General features: G+C 41.4%; 1 protein-coding gene across 1 annotated transcript; it reads left to right on the top strand.

Annotated features, from left to right (window-relative positions):
* Positions 1-220: 220 nt before the first annotated feature.
* On the top strand, positions 221-19,426 carry PRR11 (proline rich 11). The gene is given in 10 exon segments (XM_075264949.1): positions 221-258; positions 7,905-8,012; positions 8,200-8,337; positions 9,973-10,095; positions 10,185-10,424; positions 11,181-11,279; positions 11,950-12,062; positions 12,145-12,204; positions 16,456-16,552; positions 19,246-19,426. Coding segments are annotated over 9 exon segments (1,047 nt in total). The 5' UTR covers positions 221-258; positions 7,905-7,907; the 3' UTR covers positions 19,318-19,426.
* The last annotated feature ends 1,089 nt before the right edge of the window (positions 19,427-20,515 follow it).

Below are 20,515 nucleotides of genomic sequence, written 5' to 3'. Positions count from 1 at the left end.
GGAGGATTCCAGCGACGTGATTAGCTGGTGAATGGGCACCTCCCAGTTTCCGTGAGAAGTCTGCAGGTAGAGCGGAACGACGTCTGATTGGCCACCTCTTGAGGGAGCTAACGGATGGGGGCGGTGTCTAGGGTGGCCGAGGTTAGGGATTGGCTGGAGCGCGTCGCGTTGTAATTTTGAAAATAGAAGTGTTGTGTGTGTGGATTGTCAGGCTGCGGGCGGAGGAGTGAGGGAGCGGCGCCTATCAGCTCAAGCACGGTGAGCCCAATTACCTAGGCACTGCCAGCTCAGCATCACTGCGGGCAGCGGGCCAGGACATGCCAGACACGCTTGCTTCATTAGGTCGATTTATTACACTACACGGAAACCCCCTCTGATCCCTATCATACATGCATTTTATCACAATGTATGTAAACCCCCTGATCTCTATCATACATGCATTTTATAACAATGTATGTAAACCCCCTAATCTCTATCATACACGCATTTTATCACAATGTATGTAAACCCCCTGATATCCCTATCATACATGTATTTTATCACAATGCGTGTAAACTCCTTGATCCCTATCGGAGTATATTTTTATTATAATGCATGTGATCCTCACAGTGTAAGGTCCTGGAAGGTATATAGTGCTGTATTATGGGGTCTGCAGAAACAGGAAATAGAATTGAGCTTAGGGGCTAGACATACCGTAGGTGACACTTTGACACATCAGTGATAAAAGACTTGAAATTTTCTGTGATTACCTTGCATCACTAAAGAACAACTCTGCAGTTTGACATTAACCTGAATACCAGTGATCTATTCATTTCACCCAGGGCATAGCTTTATCTGCTGCAGTCCCCGCCTATCCAGACCTGTCAAACGTTATGTTGGGGGCAGCAATAGGTGGCAACCATAAGTGAAGATGGTTAGTCTAGCAATTGCAGCAGAACCTCTGATGGACTGAACAACTCATCTGCACATGGATTTAAAGGGGCTCTATCAGCAAAATCATGCTGATGGAGCCCCACATATGCATGAATAGCCTTTAAAAAGGCTATTCAGGCACGGAAAAGTTATATTAAACTAACCCCCCGTTTTAAAATAAAACCTTAAAAAAGAATGTGATCTACTTACGCATCGTGCACTGTGGGCGAGCATTCAGGGTGTGTCTTCTTCTTCATCCACGCCTCTTCTTCCTCCGATGTCTTTGGGTCCCGTCCTCCTCCGGCGCTCGCGAGCGGACACTGATATAAAAAAAATGGCCTGGGCGCCTGCGCAGTAGCATGCGGCTTCTACTACGGCTACTGCGCAGGCGCCCAGGCCATTTTTTTTTTTTTTATCAGTGTCAGTTCGCGAGCGCCGGAGGAGGACGGAACCGGAGGACATCGGAGGAAGAAGAGGCGTGGATGAAGAAGACTGCGCACCCTGAATGCCCGCCCAGTGTGCACAATGCGTAAGTAGATAACATTCTTTTTTAGGGTTCTATTTTAAAACTGGGGGGTAGTTTAATATAACTTTAGCGGCGCCTGAATACCCTTTTTAAAGGCTATTCACGCATATGTGGGGCTCTATCAGCATGATTTTGCTGATAGAGCCCCTTTAAAGTTCCTGGCAGTAAAATTACATCATGCTTGTAACCCCTTTGATGCTGTGGTCAAACATGACAGCGGGATCCAAGGGGTTCCGACATGTTATTGAGCCCCTCGGCACCCCCCACCATGTATTTTCTGCAGCCACGGGTTTGATCAGTGATCCAAGTCCTCAATACCTGGTATCCTGCTGGGATGGGAGGATGTCAGCCTATGCAACTGCTTAGGACTCATTCACATCTGCGCCCCGGGTTTTCGTTTTGCAGGTTTCTGTTTCCTGCCCTAAACTGGGCAGGAAACGGAAACCTGCAGGCATTTTTCAGACCCATGGATTTGAAAAGTGTCCGGCCGTTGAGCGTTTTGTGCTGTTTGCGGTGAAACAGTTTTTTTTTTAACTGGATACAAAGTCGGACATGCAAGACTTTTGTGTCTGGTTTAAAATAACAGGTTTCACACGGAGAGTACAAAACGCTGACGGTCGGACACGGTCTGCCAGGTTTCCGTCTTCTGTCTGCAGAAAACAGAAACCTGAGAACGGAGACTGGGTGCACATGTGAACGAACCCTTAGACTGACTTCCTCTATAGACTGCAGTACACGTGTATACAAGTGTATAGTACTGAATCAGTGATCAGATCAAGCATTGCTTGATCAGGTCCCCTAGAGGAACATCACTTTACAGTTGTGGGGAAAAAAAAAAAGTGTATGAAAGAATATTAATAAATTAATTAAGCCCCAAAATGCCCCTTTCCTATTTAAAATTAATTATATAAAAGAAAACTCTAAAAATTAATAAAAAAAAAATACGTTTGGAATTGCTGCGTTCATAACATTCCGTACAATGAAACTGAAACATTATTTAGCCTGCACAGTGAATGTCGTGAAAAAAACAGCGCCAGAAATAATGATTTTTCTCCAACTCGTCTTACAAAATATGCTATAAAAAGTGATCAAAAAGTCACATTTACCCCAAAACAGTACCAATAAAAAGCACAGGTCTTCCTACAAAAAGTAAGCCCTATCAGCCAAAAAATAAAAATGTGCATCTCAGAAGATGATGTAAAAATAATTGATTTATGTCCCCAAATGGATTTTTATTTTGCTAAATTAGTAACACATAAAAAAACAATATAAATTGTGTATTGCCATAATCCTACGGACTCATAGAATAAAAACAACCTTTTTCTTATGATGTGCGGAAAAAAATTAAAAGGTGAAAAGCTATGCCAGAATTGATTTTTTGTTTTGTTTTCCAAATCTATCAAGAAAGAGTTAATAAAATTTAGTCAAATTATAAGCACACAAAAATGGTGTGGGTGTAAGCTGCTGCTTGGGCACAGAAGGGAAGGAGCGCTGTTTGGTTTTTGGAGCATAGACTATGAATATGCAGTTGATGGAGAAAGGTGAAAATGGCAATTTTTTCCAGGTATATGTAGTTTTAGTGCATAATATTTTGTACCCGGCTTGTATCAGAGATGAATGCTCCAAAATCTGTTGTTCTTGGGATGCCCACTTAAAGAGGACCTTTCACCACTTTTGGGCACATGCAGTGTTATATACTGCTGGAAAGCTGACAGTGCGCTGAATTCAGCGCACTGTCGGCTTTCCCGATCTGTGCCCGCTGTAAAGAGCTTACGGTGCCGGTACCGTAGTGCTCTATGGTCAGAAGGGCGTTTCTGACCATTAGCCAGGAACGTCCTTCTGCCTCGCGGCGCCTATCACGCTGTGCTGTGGAGCCGGGAGGAACTCCCCCTCCCTCTGCTCACAGCGCTTGTCCATAGACGAGCATTATCAGGAGCGGGAGGGGGCGTTCCTCCCCGCTCCACAGCACAGCGCGATAGGCGCCGCGAGGCAGAAGGATGTCTCTGGCTAATGGTCAGAAACGCCCTTCTGACCATAGAGCACTACGGTACCGGCACCGTAAGCTCTTTACACCGGGCACAGATCGGGAAAGCCGACAGTGCGCTGAATTCAGCGCACTGTCAGCTTTCCAGCAGTATATAACACTGCATGTGCCCAAAAGTGGTGAAAGGTCCTCTTTAAAGAGGACCTTTCATCAATTTGGGCATAGGCAGTTCTATATACTGCTGGAAAGCTGACATTGCGCTGAATTCAGTGCACTGTCGGCTTTCCCGATCTGTGCCCCGGGTAAAGCGCTATCGGTCCCGGTACCGTAGCGCTTTACAGTCAGAAGGGCGTTTCTGACAGATAGCCAGGGACGCCCTTCTGCCCAGCAGCGCCTATCGCGCTGCACAGTGTGAGCGGGGAGGAACGCCCCCTCCCTCTGCTCACAGTGCTCGTCCATAGACGAGTATTAGCAGGAGGGGAGGGGGCGTTCCTCGCCGCTCCACAGTACAGCGCTATAGGCGCTGCTGGGCAGAAGGGCGTCCCCGGCTAACTGTCAGAAACGCCCTTCTGACTGTAAAGCGCTACGGTACCGGGACCGATAGCGCTTTACCCGGGGCACAGATCGGGAAAGCCGATAGTGCTCTGAATTCAGCGCACTGTCAACTTTCCAGCAGTATATAGAACTGCCTGTGCCCAATCTGATGAAAGGTCCTCTTTAACAGTTTTTGGATCGTGTGTCTCTGCTGACACAAGCTGGGCACAACATATTGGGTACTGAAATGGTGTATATCTGGAAAAATTGCAATGTTCACTTTTCATTATCATTCATTTCTGAAAAATAAATTAATGCAACATTCATAGATTAAAAGTGCTTGCTACGCCATTTGATAAATCCCTTCAGTGGTGTAGTTTCCAAAATGGGGTGACATGTCTGCGGATTCCACTTTACTGGCAATTCAAGGGCTCTGCAAAAGTGGCATGACGTTCAGAAACCAAAATAGTGATCCTTCCCATCTGTGCTGTCAGCCGTTTATACCCACATATGACATTGATGGGGTGCGTTCACACGATGTAAAATGGAGCGTGATCTGGCACGTATACGGCGTGTCAGAGTTTGAGCGCTCAAAAAGATCCCATTGATTTCAATGGGAGTTACAAGCATATACGCCACGTAATTTTGCGCCCGTAATTTTGAGGGTGCAAAATTACGCTGCGTATACGCTCGTAACTCCCATTGAAATCAATGGGATCTTTTTGAGCGCCCAAACTCTGACACGCCGTATACGTGCCAGATCACGTTCCATTTTACATCGTGTGAACGCACCCTTAATCATGTTTTCCTTTGTACAACAGTGTCATACATGTGGGCATAAACTGCCCTTGGGCACACAGAAGGGCGCAGATGTGAAGGTGTGCTATGTAGCTTATAGAACGCAATGGTTAGTTGGTTTTTGGATGCAATGTCACATTTGCAGAGACCCTAAAATTGCCTCTACAAAATGGGTCACCTCTTGGGGAATTCCAGTTTACTGGCACCTGCAGGGCTCTGCAAAAACAACATGGTGTCCAGAAACTCCCTTTTAAATCTATACTCCGAAAGCTAAAAAACTCCTTCTCTTCTGAGCCCTGCTGTGTGTCCAAGCAGCAGTTTACGCCAACATATATGATTTTTTGTGTAGGCAAATCCTGTTCCTGAATATAGAATTCAAGCTGTTTACTAAATTTCTGTCTTCCATGCCCAATGTAGGTCTCCCACCCTTGATCCATAAAGATCAGGTTGGCTTTGTCCCTTGTTGTCGGGGAAGGGGGGAAATAGTGCTAGGAGAACAATCGATCTTATTTATGTGGTCTCTCAATCTGGCTGTGAACTTTTAGTACTCAACTTGGGTGCAGAAAAGGCATTTGATAAACTGGAGTGGCCGTTCCTGTTTACAGCCCTGGCCACATATGGCCTCCATGTTCTCTTCTTGAACACAATTAGAGGCCTTTACTCATTCCCATCCGTGCCGATTAAACTCACCCATGCCTCTTCTCTTCCCTTTTTCCTTCACAACGGAATGCGACAGAGTTGTCCGCTTTAACCTCTCCTCTTTGTCCTCTGCATTAAACCCTTAGATGTCATCTGTCCGCTTTCACTTGGATATTTCGGGGATCAAGATCTGCAATCGCAAAAAACACTCCATATTGCTGATGACATCCTTCTGACCCTTACCAATCTTCATGTTTCCCTCCCTAACCTCCATGATCTCCTGTCTTGTTTTGGCCATCTATACAGCTATAAGGTTAACGCCTCCAAGGTGGAGGGTCTACCTATCTAGATTCCTCACTCTAGTTTGGCTGGCCTTAAAGAGGACCTTTCATCAGATCGAGCACATGCAGTTTTATATACTGCTGGAAAGCTGACAGTGCGCTGAATTCAGCACACTATCGGCTTTCCTGATCTGTGCCCGGTGTAAAGCACTATCGGTCCCGGGACTGTAGCGCTTTAGTGTCAGAAGGGCGTTTCTGACAGTTAGCCAGGGACGCCCTTCCGCCCAGCAGCGCCTATCGCGCTGTACTGTGGAGCGGGGAGGAACTCCCCCCTCCCTCTCCTGATAATACTGGTCTATGGACGAGCTGTGTGAGCAGAGGGAGGGGTCGTTCCTCCCTGCTCTTTAGCCATATAGCTACCATAAAAATGATTATCTTGCCTAAACTACTCTATTTGAGACCCTCATGATACTGGTTCACCTTAGGGATTTTCTTTGTAGGGCTCAATTGTACGGTTTTTCTGGCCCGGAGGGAGACTGAGGCTTTCTAGGCAGTTCAGGATGACCCCTAGGGTGAGGGGAGGCCCTTCCCTTCCTAATCTAGCTATGTATTACTGGACAACCCAGTTGCATCGGATCCTGCCTTGGTCCACCCTTCAGGCCTATTTCAAATGGATGTATGTAGAGAAGTTGTGGCTTTCCCCACATTATCCTAATTCCTTGTTTTGGTCCAGTCCTTGCTGTCGTCCAAGGACTGACTTGCTTAGCCATATGGTGCTTACAAGGGATGTTTGGCACACTTGTGCAGCTCACTTTCCTGTATCCTATGCACACTCTTCTATGACAGCATTCCTCCTCCATCCTAACTTCCCTCCAGGACTCTCTACACTAGTGGCAGACCCTTGAGTACAGGCTGGTCTTTTCAGGTTTGCCAGTGTTATAGATCAGGACATGTTCCCTCTTTCCGTTTTCTGATCTTCAATCCAATTTTGGCCTGCTCTGGTCTAGTGAGTTTTCATATATTCAAATCTCATATTTAGCCTGTACTATCTTCCACGGCCCCAACACCTACGTTTTTTGAAAAGCTTTGTAAATTCGGTGTTACTACTGCTGGTCTCATTTCAGATATTTATCAGCTCCTCTCAGACCCACTCTGGATATTTTACTTACACATAGCTAAAGTATCCAAGTGGGATAACTATTTGGCTGAGCCTATTATGGGCACGGCCTTGTTGATTAAGGGCGACTACGACCTCTGGGTGTATCTTACATAAAGAGAACTTCTACAAGATGTTGATTCACTAGTAATACGCTGGCTCTTCTCCACTGTTTAGACCCGAATGTGCTGGATACCTGAGTTGTGTTTCTCGTTCAGTTAACATTTATCACCTATTTTAATTTTTCTGGGCAAGAAAATATTTTTCAAAAATGTCTATTAGTGCTATTAATAGGTTAATAATAAGTGCAACCAAATACCTTTAGCAGTGTTTTGAGTGATTTCTGGCTTTCTTTGTGAGCTCCTGGCATCTTCTGCTTTTGTTTATATGGGCATCTTTCTGTTGCTACAACTACCACATTGTCTTGGGTTTCATTCAGACATGACTCGCAACTCCTCCATCTCTCACTACCTCCCAATCCCTTTCTCATTAACACCCCCTCCCTAGCTAGCCTGCCCACTTATAGCCTTTCCTAACTAACTCAACCCCCCCACCCCATCATACTAACCTGTCTTCTGATTCGGACCTTCTGAGGACGGTACATCACTTCTTGATGTTTGACGGCTGTCCACGCCTGTGCAGTACAGCTGCTCTATTATTGCACAGATGTCAAAAAGAAGAGGTGCTGGCCTCCAAGAAGAAGTGACGTCACAGTAGCCTAAATTAGAAAGATCAGTTTATCCCCGACAACCCCTTGATCTTACAAACTGTCCTGCATTATTAAGGGGTTAAATGTCCGAAGGACAGTGTCAAATACCTTTGCAAAGTCCAAAAATGCTATATTCACAACCTCCCTTTTGTCTAGGCTTGTACTCATTTCTAATCTGGTTAGGCAGTCCAGTTAACTTCTGTCCTTAGTAAAATTATGCTGATTGTCAATAGTAATAATATATAATATAGTTTATTACATACTCCTGTGTAACTATCAATAGTACAGTAATATGATGACTTCTTTAGACACTGATAATTATTTTTTTTAATGGTCTTAACTATATCTATTATATCTCTGCGTAGATCATGGCAAAGTTCCTGCAAGCACGCAAAAGACCTGGTAAACCGAAGAAACGGAAACCATGGGCTATAAAGAAGATGCAACATTCCAGTTGTGATACTACAGAGTAAGTTTATCTACTGTGTACCAGATATTGTTAATGTTTCAGATTGCTCTGCATGAATGGAATGACTCGTCTATCTATTATCTATCTATCTTTTTTTTTCTTTTAAATTAACACAGTGGTGTACGTGTTTTTTTTTCCATATAAATGAATACTTGCTGTATATTCTTCATGTTTGCAGGTTAACGCCAAAGACAGAGGCAAGGCTATCATGGGATTTCAGTTTTGTGTACTCTTTTTGGCTCAGATTACCCAGTATTAGAAATGTAGTGAGTTCAATAGTGAAAACCTTCATATCTTTATGTTTGTGGATCCATAACAGTATGAAAAAGGTATGTTAATGTAAATATAATTTATTGCTGGAGTTAAGATGGCAGCTATGTTAGCTATGCAGGGTTGTTGTGCTTCAATGGGAGTGATTAAATAAAACCTCTCAACTTCCAAGGTAGATATTGGATATATTAAAATCACTGATTATATAACCTACCCCCTGAAATCTGAAGTTGAAAGATAGGCTGTCATCAAGGGCTTGTCCAGGATCTGAAGATAATTGATACTGATGGGTAGGATAGGTCATCTGTATCAGATCGGTCAGGGTCTCACATGAGCCCATACCTGATGGAGCTACCGGAAGCTGTATATAAAGTTTATGGCTAGAATCAGCCTTGCTCATATTCAAGCGAAAGGGCGCAGAGCTGCAGTTCTAGTCACCACAGCTATAGTGTACAGACCAAAAGATGTATGCAGTGTACAGCGCTCCATACATTGTAGCAATGGAGCGGGAGAACTACAGCCTTGCTCCCATTCACTTGAATATAAGCAGGTCTGCTTATGGCTGTATACCTGATATACAACTTCCAGCAACCACTTCGGGGTCAAGGTGTTGGACCCAGTCCAATCTGATACTGATTACCTATCCTTTAGGTCCTGGACAACTCCCTTAAGCTGGCCATACAAATAAGATTGGCAAAACTTCTGTACCAGCTATCTTGCCAAACACCCCCTTATACATGCACACTTGACTCACCCAAGCAGTACACGTGTAATAACATAGCAGAGGGTAGAAAGCCACTACCAGACTCTTTTGGCAGCAGTTTATCTCCAAGAATAAAACATTTGGAGAATACCGAATGCAGCAGCTACTGGAAAATTTAAAAAATGAAAATGGTCGGAGTTTTTGGGTGCAGTAGGTGATGGGGAAGGGGAGGGGTTGTTTTTGTTGTCTGTCTGCCCCTTCTCTGAGCTTGAGGACTGTTTTTCTTTCCCCCACTTGAAATTCAGCCTGGCTGAATATACAGTATCAGCAGTGCTCCTATTAACCCCTTCCCAACGGAACAAGAGCACTGCAGGTACCCTATATTCAGTAGACCGGGCAATTACAGACACAGGGATACCTAATGTGTATGTGTTTCACAATCATTTCCTACTTTTATATGTATTCTAGGGAAAGGAGTGATTTAGAACTTTTATTTATTTTTACTATTATATTTATTAAATATTATTAATATTTTTCTCACTATTTTATGGGAGATTCTATACATTACTATTGCGGTTGATCACAGACTGCCCCCCCTTCCCCCCCCCAAAAAAAAATAATAAAAAAATAAATTATTTTTTCTTAACTCAAATATAAGCCAACGGGGGCTTTTTCAGCACAAAAACTGCTTATACTCGAGTATATACGGTACCTAATGTTTCTTTGAGGCAAAATGAAGAGAAAACATGAATTCTAGGATCAATTCTAGCAACAATTAAAAAAAATTTTTCTCGTTAACAAGGGGAAAAACATTCTCTTTTTCCTTTTTTTTTTGTAAAACAAATTAGATGCTGCAGTTAGCCTTGACTGTAGCATAAAAGGGGTTAAAAAAAAGTGGGATTCTGATTGATAATGGGGGGTGGCTCCACAGAGCTGTGTGGGTGGAGGTTAATCTATCATTTGAGTTCACCACTATATATATTTCTTCCAGCGGCTCACTTTTGTAAAAAATATCATTAGTCCACCTTTCCACTACTATATTGAGCAACATACATTGAAACGGCGCTTACATAAACTTGAAGTTGAGTTTCTAAAGCTGCAGCTGTCACTTCAGGTGAGCATCTATGTCAGTTTTTCAACTGGAATATAAGCAGATGACATCTTCAATATCTGCTGATGTTAGTAATGTCCATTTTCTTTCAGACTAAAGGCACCAATTCAAGTTTATCAGGAAGTGTCTGCTGCTGTAATTGTCAGAAAGCAAAGATCCTGCCTTCTATAAAAGAATCTAAGATGGAAGCAGCAGGAGTGGGTTTATTGCCTTCCCTACCAGCACCACCTCCACCGCCTCCTCCTCCCCCTCCACCACCACTTCCACCACCGAATATTGTATTCAAAAAACATTTGCCACTTTTGAAGACAGTGACAAGCACTCAGCCAAAGGTTGGATACATTTTTAAATCAAATTAAAAATCATTATACTTATGAGTATACAAAATTGATAATGAGTTGTGATATTTTATATACTTTATATACTTTATACTATATACTATACTTTATACTATATACTTTATATACATTATATATTTTATATACTAATTTCTTATACCCATGATATACCCACAGCAGTCCAATCTTAGACTCCACCTTTTCACAGACGAGCCTCCGGCAGAACCAGCGTTGATTGGCCGAATGCTGTACACTGGCCAATCAACGCTGGTCAATGCATTCCTATGACAAAAAAGTCAGCTGCCTCGTGACAGCAATCTGCCAGCTCTCCCGACTAGCAAGGATGAGCCTCCAGCAGAACCAGCGTTGATTTGCCGCAGGTTCGTCTCTGCTAGTCAGGAGAGCTGGCAGCTTGCGGTTCCGAGTGAGCTTACTTTTTATCAGCACAACTGCAAGCGCTGTGCAGTTAAAGCGCACGGACCCCATATACTATAATGTGGTCCGTACGCTTTAACTGCACAGCGCTCCTCCTAAACACTCTCCTCCTGCTACTCGTGGACTTTAGTCAAATAGTGGTTTTCCCTGAAACAAGCATTTTTTCCCATAGACTATAATGGGATTCGATATTCGATTGAGTAGTCAAATATTGAGGCTCTACTCGAAACGAATCTCGAATGTTTCACTGTTCACTCACCTCTAGTCTCTATTTTCTTTATATTCTAAAATAAAATCTTGACACGTATATTACAGGCACCACCTGTAAAACAAGAAGGACCCGTTCAGATAACCCTCAAGGACCTTCTGAATGTCAAATTAAGAAAAACCAAAGATGGCATAGACCAGCAAAAAGTAAGTTCCATAAAGAATTAAAACCCCTTCCCGCCGCAGTCATTTTTAGATTTTCATTTTTGACTGCTCTTCTTCTAAAAGCCACAACTTTTAAAAGTTGTTTAAAGGGGCTTTCCAGGCTAAAAACTTTTTTTTTTTTTTTTTTTTTTTTTTAAAAAGGTCTGTTAGTGCTATTGATGGGTTAATAATTGCACCCAAATACCTTTAGCAGTGTTTTGAGTGATTTCTGGGTTTCTCTACGATAGTGGTTCTTAACCTTGTTTGAGATACCGAACCCACCAGTTTCATATGCACATTCACCGAACCTTTCTTGAGTGATAAATCAAATATGATTTTTTTTCCAAATTCAAGACATAGGTATGTTTTTTTACTGGTGCACAAAATGAACTGTGCATAGGGCCTAGGGTTCGATCGAACCCCGATTAAGAACAACTGCTCTAGGACCTTTGGCATTCTCTGCATTTGTTTACTTGGTGTAGCTTCCTATTGTGTAAGGAGACTCACCCCACTATATGGATACTTGGTTATGCTGCTGCTATCACCGTTTGTGTTACTTATTTGTGGTTATTAGGTCTGACATAATAGGCTGTGTCAACTTTTTATTATCTTCATTTTATACATTATTACTTTAATAGCTTTTGTTTAATATATGGTCTCCACTATATTTTAGAAGACATTAAACAGAAGTCAGTGCATTCCACTGTTCACCGTATCAGAACTGAGGGGTATTAAACTGAAGATGACTTCCAAACCGGGACCAAAGTGTCTCTCACATGTTTTTAAGTAAGTTGCTGAATTGGAATATTTGTAAAGCTAATTTTCTACTGCTTCCAGCTGAAATTATTGATGGATTTTATCTATGCAGAGAAAAGTTCAATAGCCCACTGGATGTCAGGCAACGTCTTAGAAAAGTCAACATGGAAAGGTAAGTTGTATTTTTACTGAGAATGTTAATTAATGCAAATTCTTTATTTATTACAAAAGTACACAAAAAACCCCCCAAAACATGGTAAATAACAGGACAGAACCCCCAAAAAGAGGTCTGCAAATATGACAAGCCACAACAGACAAATACAATGCAAAGTAAATCATGCATCAAAAGTAGTAAAGAGACAGTGAAGGGGGGGGGGGGGGAGGGAAGAGGCATAAAAAAAAAACAGGCCGCTAGGGACGAGGACACTTCCAGCCACACGGCATCAACACATCAGGTCGCTGTATGCCCACAATCCCTGGAAAAGTGTCCACGGAGATCAAGCATCCATGAAAGCCCCTCGAGCGTCTAATAGGGCTAATAGTCTGATCTGGTTGGGTTATGTGATGGACACACATCATTGATGCACATACTTTAATGACCTTTGTGTCCATTATGTTACCATACAGATTTTTAGTAAACAGAAGCTCCTATTAAATCACAGCAGCCAGAGATCTTGAAAACTACGTGGAACTGATACCGAAAATTTACTGGAAAATATTTTACTTTTCCCTATAGTGCTGCGGTTTTTTGAGCCAAAGTCAGGAGTGGAATTGATAGAAGGGAAACGACTAAGTCAGGGGTGGACAATTAATTTTCCCATGGGGCCACACGGTTCTAGAGGGCCATGCGTGCCATGGCAAATTTAGTTCCACTCACTTCTCTGACTCCGCCCATTCTCAATCATTTTTCCATGTGCCCCACAAAGTAAAATCCTCCTACAGTCACCCTAACATTATACACCCCCACATTATAAGGTTTCCCTCCAAATGTCCCACAGTATTAAGTCCCTCTCCTGGTGCCCCAGTATAAACTAGCAGAAACTAGAGGGGGACATGAAACTGGGGCAGCTGGAGGGGGACATTAAACTGGTGACAATTAGAGGCAGACATGTCCCCCTCCAGCTACCCCCCATGGTTTAATATCCTCCTCCAGCTGCCCCAGTTTGTCACCCTCCATCTGCCCCCTAGTTTAATGTCCCCCCTCCATGTGCATTCAGTTGAACTGCCCCCCTACATCTGCCCCTAGTTCCCCCGTCTTGCTCACACATGCTGCGTCTTCTCTCTTTATCATCCAGCAGCCCCCATTGCCGGCAGCTTGCATCAAGCTCACAGTCCCGTGTGGCTCCACCCACTAATGAGTCATAGCCTATCCTGATGATAGGCTATGATGACATCATCACAGGTCCTTGAAAAAAATCTTCCACTAGCTATGCGGGCCGGATAGAAGCAGTCAGAGGGCCGGATGTGGCCCGGGGGCCATACATTGCCCAGGTCTGGTCTAAGTGCTTCCTTTATATTTTCCATTCCTTTCGTAACCACGTTTGACTTTTGCTCAAAAAACACAACAAAATCTGATTTAAAAAAACACTGCATTTCCACCTTAGCCTTAAAGGCTGTGTACACTTTTGCAATTTTTTTTTTGTGCTCATTGCATTCACATGCTAACCAAAATTATTATTCCATAGGGCTTTATTAACCTTTTCGCTGCCAAGGGTCTCTGGAAATTTTGCACCTCCAGTAGCCAGAGCAATTTTCACAGTTTTGAGATGGACAAATCAAACCTAAATTGCAACATTAAAAAAGCATCCAACCCCCCCATACCTATATATTTTCTTAAAGTAGACACCTGCAGCATTGTCAGAATGCCACTTGGTACTGTATACGAACAGGCACCTTCATGCAATTTTGATTTAAAGTGAATGTTTTATGAAAAAATGCAAATAAATGTATATTAGTTGTTAAAAGCGGAAACCAAACAAAAAATTAAATGCACCAAACCTCCTAAAAATAAGAGTTCAACCTGTGCAGAGTTCATACATATCACTATGGCCTGAACCCGCATGCACGTGTCTTCAAAAAATCGCTAGAACTGGAAGGAACAAAATTCTGCTTTGAAGCTGGAAATGTTAAAAAAGTATCATCCTATAAAATGTAGGGATTACACACTATGAAAAGTAAGTGAACCCCTAAACCCTATATATTTTTTGAAAGTAGACAATCTGAAGATTACAAATGTCTTAATGGGTCATCGATAGCCACATCCACCTTCATGCAACTTTGCGACCAACACAAATAATTTTTTGAAAAAATACGCTAAAACACATATTTGCACCTAAAACTCATGTTCAATCTCACATTCATATACAAAATACTTTTAAAATAATAGCTTATGGTGTATACAAAGTGTATATATACTATATGTACCGCAAACATCAACTACAACAAGAGCTCGGACTCCCAAAAACACGAGTACAGAAGACAAGCAGGATTTTGCTGTTGTTCACTAATATGTTAAAAAGCTATACTGCACCTACCAAACTGTGACTGTGATACCAAAATCTAACTTTTTTCAGAGTACACAGCATACCGTCTATAAAAACACAATTTAATAGTTTATATATACAAGCACCTTCATTCAACTTTGCGGCAAACAGAGATTGCTAGCAAAAATTGCGCAAAAATTCAAATTTGCCACTAAAGTGCGGCTCAAGAAATCCCTTTCTGCAAACATAATGTACTGTCCATAAAACTGCAATATGTGAGGCATTCATAAATACCACACGTATATATTTACAGGGGTGGGTGTTAAAGAATCGCCAAAATCGCAGAAATGCGCCATCCCATTTTGTTCATGCAAATTAAATAGGACTTTACATAAAAATGTTATTTTCCATCCCCCTATAATAATTTTAGCAATCTATACGTTCATCTCTAGTGATAATCGTTATTACTATTATTTTAGCGTGTAACGGACATCACTAGAGACGTATTTTACTGTAGAAAGCTCAGGTATAGACAGGACAGGGATTGGGTGAAATGTAAACTTTATTTGCGACTTTATGTATATGTTGTGTAAGTGTTTGGTGCGATTTTTTTTTTTTTTTGGCTTGCGACCTGGACAATGGTAAATGTCTGGGTCACAGTACCAACAAACTTCCTGGTTATGTTCAGGAGGTATAACATAAGAATACCCCACTAGTAAAGCTCAGGGGGGAATTACATTATAACTGTATGTGACAATCAGAGACAAATGTATAGTATACGCTCTGATTGGCAGGAGAAGGGTTAATAGGGACAATATAGTCCCTGCCACCCCCCCTCCTGCTGTCACATACAAGTTATGCAGAGAGAGAGATCGTTTCTGTGTCTCTCTCTCTCTGCTGGGCTGCTCCGTGTCCCTCTTCCTTTCTTGTTAGATCGCAAATTGCTTGCTTAGACAGGAGGGGGGGGGGGACACTTTGGAGCTCTATATCTTTGGACTGCATCAACATATCTTGCATTGCATTTTAAAGAGGAGAATCTCATCTTTAAAATGATATCAAGAACTCGATGATTGGATGTACAGTTTTGGAGAAATTCACTGTTGAATCGCTGTCGGGAATTGAGATCTGCAGTTGGATCTCAATGCCAAATAGTGTTTTCAACAGTGAATCACTACAAAACTGTAAGTAAAATCATCAAGTCCCTGATATCATTTTAAAGATGAGAGTCTCTTCTTTAAAATGCATTTTAAAGCATCAAGATATGTTGATGCAGTCCAGAGATATCGGCATTAGTAGGGACTAAGTAGACTAAGTACGTCCTCCGCTACTGAAGTGCCACCTTGGGAGCACGTACAGTGTACGTGCCTGGCAGCGAAAGGGTTAAAATTTTCCTACGGTTTGTCCCAGGCAGTTTGCATGTACTTGTTTGCACTGCACAGCTGTTTTGTCCCATTTTCTCTCAATTCAATCTGAGAGCTGATCAGGCAGCCCCAGCACAACCCTATCTGCATCCTCAGGCTAGAATAAAATGGTGAAGCAGGGAGTCTTTAGTTTCCTGCTCCACCATTCAGACTGCCACTACTGATGTCTGTTGCAGACCTGCTGCGTCGAGCAGGAGACAAGTGGAAGAGAGCAACAGAGCACTCCTTGGGAATGAGGCTGTGTAATTTATATGGCACAACTACTGTTTGGAGCTATGGGGGTGTTTTATATACTGTGGGGGACTGTGGAGCTTTAAATACAGGGCACACAAATCAGTGAAATTTGTCAGAATGCTAGCGCCAAAAAAACAAAAACTGGGGTGCATGTTTTACAAATCTTTTCTATGTGCTTTAGGCTCTTTCTAACTGTTCCTGTGCTTTGGCTGATGGATGGAGAGGGCCTGTAAAACATTTTGCATTAAAATTTTGGAATTTTTTTTCTTATATTGTATTTTTCAGGAGTCCAGGTGGAACCCCATTATATGACAGAGAAAACAAAGAGAACGGAACTGGACTAACCCCATTAATGACCAAGGCTTTAAGACGGAAATTCCAGGCAAGTGTTTTTTTGTAATTTTGTAATTTAAATATGTAGCAGAGCTGAACTTGTTTTTGTATTGTCAATAGTAATAGTTTATGATTTTAACCCTAACCCATTCAAGCTGCAGGCATTTTTTGTTTTTAACTCCCCACCTTTAAAAACCCATATTTTTTTTCTCATTCACAGAGCCATATTAGGGCTTCATAATGATAAATGTAATATTCTGTACAAAGTACTGGGAATTTGGAAAAAAATTCAGAAAGAGGTTTAACTGGATAAAAACTGCATTTGCGCGACTTTCTTATGGGCTTAGTTTTTACGGCATTCACTGTGCAGCCAAAATGACATTTCACTTGTATTCCTATGCATTGGGGTTCAGAAGCGAAACAGCAACGGGCATAATTATTATATCTCTCAGGCATCTTGAACTCCTGGGGTCTGACCACTGATGCTATGTATTACAATGCGAATGTATTGTGAAATGGCAGCATTTGTATTACAGTCTGCACAGATGGATAAGTTAGGATCAAATGGTGTTCTCCGCTTGTCAACTACTGCCTCTTTTGCTAAGAAGTTCCTTTTTTTTTTTGTCAATATGCAAATTAGCTCTTTGTAGTGGCGGGGGAAACACTCCTGGAGCACATGCTGTCGTTTCCAAATTAAAAACAAAATGATTGCTGAGCTCGGGAGAACCCAAAGCCACACATACTCAGATGTATATCAAAATGTTCTGACATTTATTACATGTTACTTAGCTTTTATAGAGGAATAATGGCTATATGCTAATTTAGGCATAACAAACTACATCACATAGAAATGTGAATTATCATTGGTGAGCGTATAAAATGGGCATTTACAAATGATAAATACATGCATAAGTAATACATGAGTTAACGCTTGGTTGTCTGTGTCATCCATTTTAGTTCTAAACATGCTAGCACAGTGCTTTAAGATGGAGGGTCTGTCCTTGATCCTTAGAACTGGTTTAGACTGATCTCATATCTAATGAATATTCTGTGTCTTGTTATGGAACATGAGAAACTAAGGAATAGTTATGAGAAACTCAGAAACATTCCAACCTTTTCCTAAATATGATAAGAAAGCACAATTGCAAGTCTCTCACAGTAGCTGCGTGAGAGGGACAAGACATTAGTGAAAGCAATATGGAATATACACAGACAAGATGGCGGAATGCTAGTTTCTGTCTTCACGCAGATATTTTTCCCCTCACTGTAACAGTGATATCTTGGTGAGAGGCACCAATTCACATGGGGAAAACTTAGTTAGTTTAGGGTCACCAGAATCAATCTGTGGGGCTGGGTTCTGGTGACAGGCGCCCATACTTTAGCACCGGTCAAATTTTGGTTTAATGCATATTGCACATTTTCTGTTAGTTCAATAAACCTCATTTCAATCCTGAAATATTACTGTGTCCATCAGTTATTAGATATAGCAAACTGAAATGGCTGTTACAAACACCAAAATATTTAGAACTAAAAATAATTAAGATTAATAGGGGTGCCCAAACTTTTTCATAGGACTGTAAGTAAAAATTTAAAATTATTTTTTTTTCATAAAATTGTTTTGTATGGAAAAGAAACTACAACAAAAACTTGACAGAGCATGCATCATTTTTAACAAACTGAAATACAGAAAAAAAAAGGAAACCCAGGAACCTTACTGTTGCATTGTTTCCAAGAGTTAATTACAATTATCATGGTAGTTAAAGGGATTCTATCAGCAAAATTATGCTGTAAGAGCCCCACATATGCGTGAATAGCCTTTAAAAAGGCTATTCAGGCTCCACTAATCTTATTTTAAACCCCCCCCCCCCCCCCCCCCCCCCCGTTTTCAAATAAAACTATGAAAACATATATGTAAATCACACCTATCGTGCACGCTGGGCGGTCATCTGCTGGCACGCCATCCTCTTCTTTCGGCGACGCCCTCCGGTCCTGGCTCTTCCCCGACTTCATCTTCATCTTCTTCCGGCGGTTCAAATCTGATTGGTTCAAATCAGGCGCGTGCACAGTAGCGCTCCCTCCGGAGCTACTGCGCATGCTCAGGCGCCATTTTTCTCAATGGCAGTGCGCACATGCCAGATTTGAACCAATCAGATTTGAACCGCCGGAAGAAGACGACGATGAAGCCAGGGAAGAGCCAGGAACGGAGGGTGTCACCGAAAGAAGAGGAAGGTGTGCCAGAAGATGACGGATCGTGCATCACCGGCCACCTCGCACGATAGGTATGATTTACATATATGTTTTTATAGTTTTATTTTAAAACAGGGGGGAAGGGGTTTAAAATGAGATTAGCAGTGCCTGAATGGCCTTTTTAAAGGCTATTCACGCATATGTGGAGCTCATACAGCATAATTTTGCTGATAGAGCCCCTTTTAAAGAGAACCTTTCACCACCTCCAACAAGTCCATCTCTTTACATTATTTATTAGCTGCTGCTCCACTAATTCTAGCACAGTTGGAATTTTTTCTTTAGCCCCCACTTTTTTTTGTCCTTCCTCTCTCCTCTTCATAAACTTTTATTGTACAGATTTGATCAGTGGATGAAGAAGGCAAATAAGTGAGGAAACGGCACTATTCCTTGATTAAAGCATATTACAAAGTATATCATATTCACTCGAACTATAGGTTTATGAAAAAAAAGTTTAGCTATGTATTTAAATAAAAGTGTTTCTTATTTTATTTACAGCTCGCTCACCCAAAAAGTCCATCACCGATACGAAGGTCCGCAGTCAACCATGGTCTTGATCATGCAAACTAATAATGCATAGTCAGTGTCCATAATAACACACCACCATGTACACATCTCAATGATCAAGTCTAAGTAAAGTGCACCAAATGTTTTTCTCCAACTTTTTATAATAATCACATTCTTAAAATCAAAATTTATTTGGAAGAAACCACTAAGTTATATGTATTTTTATATTCTGAAAATGTAATAATTAAGGAAACCACTCATTTGCATCACATTAGTTTTATTTGTTCTGTTTATGCAGAATTTTTTTTATTTGACCAATTTATTTCGGTGATGTATCACATGATTTGCATAAGAAGCCATAGGTTCAATAGGGCTGGCTCTGTTGTTCTTATCGCAGGTCTTTTATCTATAATGGCACATAACTATTATCCATTATGGTACAAATGAATCAAGACTTTTGGTGTTGTTTGCCTGTATTATGTTTCATCCAGTTCAGGATATGCAGCAATGTATAAAGAATTTAATGGGTACATATGAGCCAACAAAATCTATGTTTCTATTTTATCAAATGTGCACAAATTGTTGGTGGTTCAGACATTGCAATGATACCAAATAATGGTGGGGATGTTGTTCTTAATTCTTGTTCTGTACGTATTTGTTTGTTTTTATGTTCATTTTATCTGTGCTATATTTCTCTTTATGTTTTTTTCAGTGGATATAAGGTACTAATACCACAATAGTATTCCAATGAAATCCATCAGATTTTTCTTAACCCAGTGATCCCTGTATGGCTGAATCAGGCATATGTCCCATGTTTCCTCTAGGGTTACACTACTATGGGCACTTTATATTTAACTACCCTATTATGAATCTCTCAGGGTGAGCTCACATTACTGTTGTTAATGTCTGTTGCTGTCATTCCTTTTTTCATGACAGCAACAGACGTTAACTGTGGCAGAGTAATGGACAAATAATTCCATCATATTTGTTGTGCATGCAGGACTTTTTCTTCCATTACAAAAGTAATCAAACAACGTCCGTCATGTTGTTTACATTGCTGTCAATGGGAATGGAAATAGACCCCATCTGCGTCCGTTACTTTGACATAGTTAATGTCCATTGCCGTCATCCTAGGACAGATAACAGCAACAAATAATAACATCAGTGGTGTAAACCCACCCTTACCTTCCATCATTTGAATTCAGATTTGTGGGACATTTAAGCCATACTATGCAAAAACATGCCCTTATGCGATCTACTT

The sequence above is a fragment of the Leptodactylus fuscus genome, chromosome 2 (assembly GCF_031893055.1).
Source record: "Leptodactylus fuscus isolate aLepFus1 chromosome 2, aLepFus1.hap2, whole genome shotgun sequence".
NCBI lineage: Eukaryota > Metazoa > Chordata > Amphibia > Anura > Leptodactylidae > Leptodactylus > Leptodactylus fuscus.
This window is presented reverse-complemented; position numbering and strand designations above follow the sequence as displayed.